This window comes from Gracilinanus agilis, chromosome 2 (genome assembly GCF_016433145.1).
Source record: "Gracilinanus agilis isolate LMUSP501 chromosome 2, AgileGrace, whole genome shotgun sequence".
In the NCBI taxonomy this organism is placed as follows: Eukaryota; Metazoa; Chordata; class Mammalia; order Didelphimorphia; family Didelphidae; genus Gracilinanus; species Gracilinanus agilis.
Genome location: NC_058131.1, coordinates 243636088 through 243646456, shown reverse-complemented (window position 1 = coordinate 243646456; position 10369 = coordinate 243636088). Strand labels below are relative to the sequence as shown.

General features: G+C 36.8%; 1 protein-coding gene across 3 annotated transcripts in view; it reads left to right on the top strand.

Moving 5' to 3' along the window:
• The window catches only part of STAU1 (staufen double-stranded RNA binding protein 1), an 81933-nt gene that overhangs the window by 55076 nt on the left and 16488 nt on the right, over window positions 1-10369 (top strand). For all 3 annotated transcript variants that reach the window (XM_044663815.1, XM_044663817.1, XM_044663816.1), the window contains exon 8: window positions 10003-10101. In XM_044663815.1, coding sequence (XP_044519750.1) covers window positions 10003-10101 — 99 coding nt within the window. The remainder of the gene's footprint in view (window positions 1-10002; window positions 10102-10369) is intronic.

Sequence of the window (10369 nt, the reverse complement as noted above, 5' to 3'; positions counted from 1 at the left end):
CCCCTCTTTCCCATCCCCCACGCCATCTTAGATTATTTAGTGTTCCACCCTCACCCTGTGAATTATTCTTCTGATTACTATAATAGTGAATACTATAATAGTGAATAGAGTTCACTACAGAGAATTATACATTACATTTCTCTACATAGGAATACAGATAATTAGATCTCACTGAGGCCCTTAAAAAGGCAAATTTAAAAATTATAAGTTTTCTTTCTTTCCCCTCTGTATCTTATTTACCTTTTCATGTTTTTCTTGATTTTTGTGGTTGGATATCAAACTTTCCATTTAGCCCTGGTCTTTTCTGTGCAAATACCTGGAATTCTTCAATTTTGTTGAATGCCCATACTTTCCCCTGGAAAAATATAGTCAATTTTGATGGGTAGTTGATCCGTGGTTGCAGGCCCAGCTCCCTTGCCTCTCTGAATATCGTATTCCAAGCCTTGCAATCTTTTAGCGTGGAGGCTGCCAGATCCTGTGTGATCCTGATTGGTGCTCCTTGATATTTGAATTGTTTCTTTCTGGCTTCTTGTAAGATTTTTTTCTTTTGCTTGGAAACTCTTGAATTTGGCAATTATATTTCTGGGTGTTTTCTTTTCTTGATCGAATGTCGCAGGTGTTCTATGAATCCTTTCAATGTCTATATTGCCCTCTTGTTGTAGGACTTCAGGGCAGTTTTGCTGAATTATTTCTGTTAGTATGGAGTCCAGGTTTCTGTTAATTTCTGGTTTTTCTGGAAGACCAATTATTCTCAAATTGTCTCTTCTAGACCAGTTTTCTTGGTCTGTCACTCTCTCCTTGAGATATTTCATGTTTCCTTCTATTTTTTCAGTCTTTTGACTTTGTTTTATTTGTTCTTGTTGTCTTGAGAGATCATTAGCTTCTACTTGCTCAATTCTAGCCTTTAGGGATTGATTTTCGGCTATAATCTTTCGGTTTTCGGCTATGATCTTTTGATTTTCGGCTGTAATTTGGTTTTCGGCTGTAATCTTCTGGTTTTCGGCTATAATCTTCTGGTTTTCGGCCATAATCTTCTGGTTTTTGGCCATAACCTTCTGGTATTCCTTTTCAGTCTGGTCATTTCTGGTGTTCAGTTTGCTTATCAGTTCATTTGGTTTCTGAGCCTCACTTTCCAATTGCAAGATTCCACCTTTTAAACAGTTATTTTCTTGCCAGATCTCTTCCATTTTCCTCAAAATCTCAGTTTTGAACTCTTCCATAGCTTGTGAGGAGTTTTCCTTATTTGAGGAGGGTCCGGATGCTTGTTTGTTCTCCTCCTCTGTTTGCTCAGTTGTCTGGATTTTCTCTGTGTAAAAGTTGTCGAGTGTTAAAGACTTCTTTTTCTTGTTGTTAATCTTTCTCTTCTGAACTTCCTGAGACTGGGTAGCCATCGTTAGCCCAGCAGCTTCTCAGATTTATCCTCGTGCTCAGGGTCTGTCCACGGTCTTTTGGCTCCTGAGGTCTGAGTTCTGGTTTTTTTCCAAGGTATAGCCCCCTGGTGGACCCCCTTGCTTGATCCTCTGCCAGAGGTTTCTTTACACGTCTCAGGGCACTGCTTCCACAGTCGTATACCAGTCTGCACTGGTTCCCCACTCAGGGTTTATAGCTTTAGCTCGTGGCTGTGTCTGCCTCCACCCACGCCTCCGCCTGTGCCTGCACTCTGAGCCCGTGCTCTGCGCCCTGCGTCTGCTCTCGGCGCCCTGCTCCTGCGCTCAAATTTTGTGTGCGTTCGTTAGCTTTTTGGGGTCCTAAATCTTGCTGCTCTCAGGAACAGGCCCCGGAGCTGCCAGTGAATTGATGGGTGCCCCAAACTTGCTCTATTTCTTTTTAGCTGGCTTCGGCGCTATAGGTGTTGTGTGTGGAGGGGGTGGGGGTGGGGTGGTTGCTCAGCCCGCGATTTAGTGAGAGCTGTTTCACCCCTTTATAGCATAGAAATGCCCCAATTCCACATACCTTCCACGCTGTGCCCTGTTGTAGGGTTCCTTCCTTTGTCTGGACTTGTTTTTATGTTCCCTTGAGGAGTTTTGTGTGTTTCGGTCAGGAGAGGTTAAGAGCTGCTTCTTACTCTGCCGCCATCTTAACCCGGAACCTAAATATATATTTTTAAATATAAAATTGATGTCATCATGAAAAACTTTCATATTACCCATGTTGCAAAAGAAAATACAGAACAAAAAAGAATAATAAAGTTAAAAAGATAAGTGTCAATCTGCATTCAATTCCATCAGTTTTTTTCTCTGGAAGTGGATAGCATATTTCATTATAAGTCCTTTGGAATTGTTTTAGATCAGTGTATTGCTGAAAATTGCTAAGTATTTTACAGGTGATCATTATACTAATATTCTATCACAATCATATCACAACTTGTTCGGCCATTCCTCAATTGATAGGCATTCCCTCAATTTCTAATTCTTTGCCACCACAAAAAAATCTGCTTTAAATATTTTTTGTACAAATAGATCCTTTCCCCATTCGTTTAAAAATCTCTTTGGGATATAGACCTAGTAGTGGTATTACTGGGTCAAAGTGTATGCACAGTGTAGGAGTAAAAATGAATAAATACTCCTAGTGTTTTAAAAAATATCTATGATTTAATAATAAACAAAAAGAGCAGGAAAAGAAAAGCAAAAGGATTCTTTCAGTAAAGTGAGTAAAGGAAAGAGAGCCAAAAACTCACACCTGCAGCACTTTACCAAAGCAAAGTACAAACTCCCAAAAAAGAGCCTTGCATTGTGGTCTCAGCCAATTTTATCTCCCAAGCCCCTGTACATGAGAATGTAATTTAACAAGATACTGGGAATGTAGCTCAGGTGTGGCAAATTTTCCACCTGCACAACAGTTTCATAGCCTTTGGGTATAGTTCAAAATTGCTCTTCAAAATGGTTGGATAAGTTCACAACTCCTACAGTGCATTAGTGTTCCAGTTTCCCCACATCCCCTCCAACATTTGTCATTTTCCTTTCTGTCATATTAGCTAATCTGATAGGTGAGGTAGTACTTCACTGTTGTCTGACTTTGCATTTCTCTAATCAAGAATGATTTAGAACATTTTTTTCATATAACTATAGATAGCTTTGATTTCCTCATCTGATAATTGCCTCTTCATATGCTTTGACTATTTATCAATTGGGGTATGACTTGTGTTCTTATAAATTTGGCTCAGTTCTGTATATATTTGAGAAATGAGGACTTTATCAGAGAAACTTCTTGTAAAATTTTTTTCCCCAGTTGTCTGCTTTCCTTCTAATCTTGGATGCTATGGTTTTGTTTAGTTAAAAATTTTTAAATATGATATAATCAAAATTATCCATTTTACATCCCATAGTGCTCCAACTCTGGTTTGGTTTTAAATTCTTCCCATATTCTTAAATATTCCATGTTTCCCTAATTTGCTTATGATATCACCCTTTATATCTAAATCATGTATTTTCACTTTATTTCACAGTGTGAGATATTGGTCTATACCAGTGGTTCCCAAACTTTTTTGGCCTACTGCCCCCTTTCCAGAAAAAATATTACTTAGCGCCCCTTGAAATTAATTTTTTTTAATTTTAATAGCAATTAATAGGAAAGATAAATGCACCTGTGGCCATCACCGCCTCCCTGGATCACTGCAGCACCCACCAGGGGGCAGTGGTGCCCACTTTGGGAATCACTGGTCTATACCTAGTTTCTGCCAAACTGTTTACTATATATACTGTTAGTCTTAGTTGATATGCTGGTTGGTTTTACTGACCAAGGGGGAAGTGGGAAGGAATGTATTTGAACATGAAGCATAAAAATAAAATGTATCAGTAAGATTTTTTTTTACCAGTTCAGCAAAGCCAAATGACAATTGCAAATGTAACATTTCTTCACTGTTGTCCCTCCATCTCTCCAAATGAAGGGGTAAAATACATGTTTTTCTCAACCTTTGGTCATTATAACATTTTTTCTCCTTACTTGTTCTTTGTGTTTATTATGTTGTAGAGTCTGTGGTTTTCCTGGTTATGATTACTTCACTTTGTTTAAGTTCATATAAAACTTCTCATGCTTCTCTGAATTTGCCATATCTCATGGCACAGTAATATTCCATTATATTCATATAACCACATTCTACTTAGCCATTCCTCAGTTATCGATACCCACTATTTTGCCAGTTCTTTATAACCACAAAAAGTAGTCTTTATGGATATTTTGGTATATATGAGACTTTTCTTTATGACTTTACTCTCTTTGTTATATCTATCTATCTGTGGTATCTCTGAGTCAAACTGAATTGACATTTTTAATCACTTTCTTTTTGGTTTGACATAATTCCAAATTGCTTTCCACAATGGGAATGGACCATATCAGCACCTCTACACTATATTAATTTGCTGACTTCCAAAGTTCCAACATCAACTGTTTACAACTATTGCTTCCATGCCAATTTTCTGAGTATGTGGCAAAATCTGAGAGTTGTTTTATTTTTCATTTTTATTAGTGACTTGCAGGAATCCTACATATGATTTGTAATTTCTTTGTGTGGTTTCATATAATTTGTAATAAAAACCTCCAGTTTACATTACTGAATATTGAATTTTATTTAGTCACTAATCCATTCATTGAAAGAAACAGAAATTTTTTTATTTTTTTTTTTTTGGTCCTAACCTGTATTTTTATTTGTGTTGGTGCAAGGAGTACTCATTGATGGAAATCCTTTAACCAGTACAGATCAGCTACTGCTGTGCAAATTAACAGGTTCTAGAGAGAGGACACTGAGAAATAAAGTGACATACCCAGGGCACAAGAACCTGCTTGTGTCAGAGGCAGGACTTGAATCCATGTCTCCCCGACTCAGAGGCCAGCTCTTGATCCACTGTCTCTTATTACCTCTGAGTAATTATGGAAGTTAATTACTTCTTTCTTCTCTTTACAACTTAATCTGCATCAAGGGATCACTTTAAATGTAAATGTGCTATATCTACATCCATGTGTATGGAGGAAGGAGGTAGCTCTTTAACAGCTCTAGAGAAACACTCACAGAAAATAGAGCAAAATCTTAAGAAATTTAGGTGGTTGGTTGTTGTCCAAGGTCAAGAGTAGTCACTTCCTATTGTTGTCATATATTGTCAATAGAATTGTAATAAATGCCAGTGGTCACAGGCTTGGCTTTTCTCTTTTATTCAAAAAACCTACTGCTGAATTGGTATGCTTGCCTAAGAGAGATTTTTGATGTACAAAGATAATATGATCAGAAATAAAAGCATACAATAGAAAACTTCATCCATGAATCAGAACCTCTCATGTGATCATTGAACATAGGATCATAGATATAGAACTTAAAGGAGTCCGAGAGTCATTTAGTCCAGCCCTCTGATTTTATAGATGAAGAAACAAACTAACAGATTAAGTGCAAGAATGTACAGGTATTAAGAAGCAGAGCTGGCATCTAAGCCCATTTTTTTCTTTTCTCTTAAATCTAGCATTTTTTCTCCTTTACTCTGCTAAATCCCCTTAAGACTTCAGGAATCCAACACCATTATTTTGGAGTTGTAGAAATTGCCGTTCAGAAATTAAAGAATTTGCCTAGGGTCATACAAGTAATTAAAGACATAGGATTAAACATAGACTTTCCTGACTTTAGCATGTAATAGAATAATAGGTGGTCCAGCACACTTACCATTTCACCATGTTGCTTCTTACATCTTCCAGCCCATTACTTTTCTTGTTGTTCCCATATTTCTCATGGTATCCTAGGCTTTGGTTCCATCAGGATTGTTTGTTGGTTTTTTTTTTAATACATCGCATTGGGGACAGCTAGGTGAGTCAGTGGATAGAATGCCAGCCCCGGAGTCAGGAAAACCTGAGTTCAAATTTGGGCTCAGACACTTCCTAGCTGTGTGACCCTAGACAAATCACTTAATCCCAATTGCCTAGTCCTTATCACTCTTCTGCCTTGGAACCAATACTTAGTATCAATTCTAAGATAGAAGGTAAAGGCTTAAAAAATAAAATAAAATGCATTTCATCAATGCCTTTTGTCTTCATATTATAGCCCTTTCCCATCCAGACTGAACTCTTCCTTGTGACAAAAGGACAATTAAGACAAAACATTCATCATGTATATTGTGTCTGACACTCTATCCAATATTGGGTCTTAGTATTTTGCCCTCCTCTCTGCCTGGGAGCAGGAGGAATATTTCATTATTTTTTCTTTGAGATCTTCATTGGTTTTTCCCATTATTCATAGTTCATCTTTTAGTGATCTTTCCCTTCACCATAATATTTGATATCCTTTTGCTTCTGCTTACTTTGCTTTTGTATCACTTCATGTGAACCACTTCCCACATTTCTCATATCTGCCATTTCTTACTGCACAAAAATTTTGCATTTTATTCATTTTTCAGCCATTCTCTGATTGAAAGACATTATTACGACTATGAAGACTGCTATGAATATTTTGCTATATGTTAGATCTTATTTCTGTCTTTCATTTCCTTGAGGTATATATTTAGTAGGAGAATTGCTGGTGAGGCCAAGCAGAAAGACAGTTTAGTCACTTTCCTTACATAATTCCAAATTGAAATCTAGGATAGTTGGACCACATTACAGCTTCATCAGCTGTATAGCACAATGCCCAAGACAGGAGTATAGTGTCAAAATGATAATTGCCATCGTATTCTCAGAGGGCAGTTGTCCTGAGATTGTTTTAATATGTTATACTCAGCTAGTCAGCACTCTTACTTACCTGAAGAGTGTAGAAGAGGAGAGGTTTACACAAGGGTCACACTGCTAGATAGGGAAGTCTTTCAAATCTCTGATATATGATCTTCTTGCTGAAGCAGGACAGTCTAAAATAGGATTTAGTTATAGATGAATTATGGTGAGACAAATGTTTCACTGAATGAGTGTTAAAGACTGATCCTGTCCTTCAAAACCATATATAATCTGGTTCCATTATGCCTTGTTAGCCGTTTCTTGTGCTAATTTGTATCATTTAGTCCATATTACAGCTGTACTGGATTATTCTCTGCCCTCCATTTTTGTCCTTTCTTCTTTAATCCTCTTTGTTCACTCTTAAGTTCCATTCCTAGAATGCACCATCACTGCCATCTCCTTTAAAAGCTGGGAATTCTGCCTCCTTCATGAAGCTTTCCCTGACCTCTTCCCACCCTCTCACCCCAGATTTTAAAAAAAGCAGTCTTTTGCCTTATAATTTCTTATTTCACTATCAACCTTTCTTTTATTGCCTTTCATATTCATTCCTTTATCATGGTTGTTTTTGTATATATCTCAGTACTAAGCAAAGTGCCTGGGCACTTAAATGCTAGTTAACTTGACTTCTACCCCTTGGATTTTGAACTCTTTAAGTTCAGAGTTTTCCATTCTATATGTATTTTAAAATTCCTATAACCCAGCACTGAATCTTGCAATGAGTAGATAGATAATAGGATTAAGTCAAATGGAATCAATTTGTTGTATTTTAAGGATAAAATTGGGGATTCAGTAGGACTTCTTCATCTGTCTTGAGTCATTTGATATATTATAGGAGCATGCCTATATAGCTAGAATGGGACTCAGAAGTCATCTAGTTCAACCTCCTCTTGTACAGATGAGCAAATTGAGGCCCCAAGAAACTAACTGGCTTACCCAAATAGCTAGTAATACTTTCCTCCCTTATAAGTGCTGTAGGAAGCTTTGACTTTACTCTTAGTTCATCTTTTTCTGATTTAAAAAAAATTTCATCCTGTACAGACACGTTTTCTTTCTCCCAAGAGTTTACACTAACGACAAAAATAAAAGTATGTGTTTAAGTTAATAAACTATTAACGACAAAAATAAAAGTATGTGTTAATAAACTATTAGAAATGCCATTCAATGTAATTTTGACTAGGCCAGCAGTACAGTGAAGTCAGAATGTGAATGAGAATGCTAGGTACAAAGAGAGGGGTCCAGACAGAATATTCTCTCAGTTGGCAGCATAATTATGGTCTCAGTTTTATTAATGTGAAAATTTTCACTTAAAATTAAATTTCTTGTTAAAAAAAATTAAATTTCTTTCATTTAGCTGTAGCCCTAGAATTTTATTTTATTTATTTATTTTTTTAGGGTAAGATATACCTTACATAGCTGGGTTCTAACCCTAGCTCTGCTTTTTTGTTATTGACAATATGTTTAACTTCTTTGGGCCTGTCTACCTGGTAGACACAATGAAAAGTATAGCATACATACACCATGGAACAGTTTGTGCACTCTTCTTGTGATCCTGTCATATTATCCACATTGAAAGATCTTATGATCTTGGGTTCTAGTCCAGCCCTGCCCTCCATTCAAAAACATTTCAAGAGAAGGAAAATGGATATATAAAATATTTTAGATTCTCCTGCCATTAAAACTATATGTAGGGGGCAGCTGGGTAGCTCAGTGGATTGAGAGCCAGGCCTAGAGACAGGAGGTACTAGGTTCAAATCCGGCCTCAGACACTTCCCGGCTGTGTGACCCTAGGCAAGTCACTTGACCCCCATTGCCTACCCTTGCCAATCTTCCACCTATAAGTCAATACACAGAAGTTAAGGGTTTAAAATTTAAAAAAAAAAATACTCCCTAAAAACTATATGTAGCCTGGAGACGATATTGAACAGTGTCAGTTTAGAGAAGTCAAGAAGGATGAAGACAGATAAAAGGCTATTAGACTTGTAAATTAAGATTAAAAAAACCAAACAACCATTTTATGGCCAAGTTTCTGGTCCCCAAAAGTCCCAAACATTTTCCAGATCCTTTACTAAGTGACTTTACTTCACTGAGTAAGGAAGCCAAACATTGGTACTGTGACGGTCAAGTTTTCTAAAGCCCTTGTTCTCTCCATCTATTTTCCAATCTAACTAAATCTTCTTATGTTATCATGAAACTCTGAAATTTCATTGCTTTTGATTAGCCTTGTGGAATATGGAGAAAATTTTTAAAATTAATATCTGCATTCATCCCAAAGTTAACTAGTAGAGCATTATTTCATTTCATTTATTTATTTATTTATTTTTTGGTTAAAGACCTTACCTTTACGTCTTGTAGTCAATACTGTGTATTGGCTCCAAGGTAGAAGAGTGGTAAGGGTAGGCAATGGGGGTCAAGTGACTTGCTCAGGGTCACACAGCTGGGAAGTGTCTGAGGCCAGATTTGAACCTATGACCTCCTGTCTCTAGGCCTGGCTCTCACTCCACTGAGCTACCCAGCTGCCCCCTAGAGCATTATTTTAAAAAGTTCTTGTCACCATCACATTGCAACCTCTACTCTGGCCACTTATCTTCATATTCTCCTTTCAAATCAGTGTATAAGATTATTTCAAATCTAAAAAACCCTCCTCTAGAACCTTAACATTCCATGAGTTGGAGGGGCTTACATTTAAATACGTGTTGTCCAGTCAATCTTTTAGAAGATTATAATTTTTCCAAAATTAGTCTTTAGCCTTTATAATTTTTCCAAAATTTAGTCTTTAGCCTTTTGAAGACTTAATGGTCTAAGCCAGTGATGGACAAACTTTTTAAAGAGGGGGCCAGAGGAAAGGAAATGCTCATCTGTCAGTCTGTTTCTAAGGCAACTCTTTTGAAGTTTCATTGTATTGTATCCTACTCATTGTATTCGTCAGATTAGGAATAATGTCTGCAGCTGGGTAGAACATTTCAGGGGGCCGCATCTGGCCCACGGGCTGTAGTTTGTCCATCACTGGTCTAAGCCATTGCTCTATATATGAGTGGCACATGTCTGCAATGGAATTTGGTCTCCAGAACATCCAAAGAGATTTACTTACACTTTTACTTCAGTGGGGTGGGATAGGTAGGTTGCAAATGGTGGGTTTTTGAGCCACAATACAACTTGAGCTTAATAGGCTATGACTTACTTTATAAATACAATAGTATACTGTATATCCTTTATTTTGGCCAGTGATATCCATAAGGCAAAGGTTTGAAGGCTTTAAGTTTTGCAGATTCAACAAGTTACTTGACAGATTTAATATGTGTTTTTAAATGACTAATCTTCTAGGTGAATGGAAGAGAACCAGATGATGAAAATCTTAATAAATCTGAAATAAGCCAAGTGTTTGAGATTGCACTTAAACGGAACTTGCCTGTGAATTTTGAGGTAAGCTTATTTATAAGCAAGAAAGAAGTTTATACTAAGAAATATTCAAAGTATTAATTTTGGGGAATATGAAGATAAACTATACAATTTTCTATAATTTGAAACCCTTGATTTAACATTTGAGTTTTAATTTCTCAAGGCTCTCTTAGGATGACTTAAGGTGTTTACCATGATTCTTTTGAGAAATCATCTTTTTAAAAAGCATATTTTTATGCTACTTTAAAGAATTATATATGGGATAGCTAGGTGACTCAGTGGATAGAGGGCC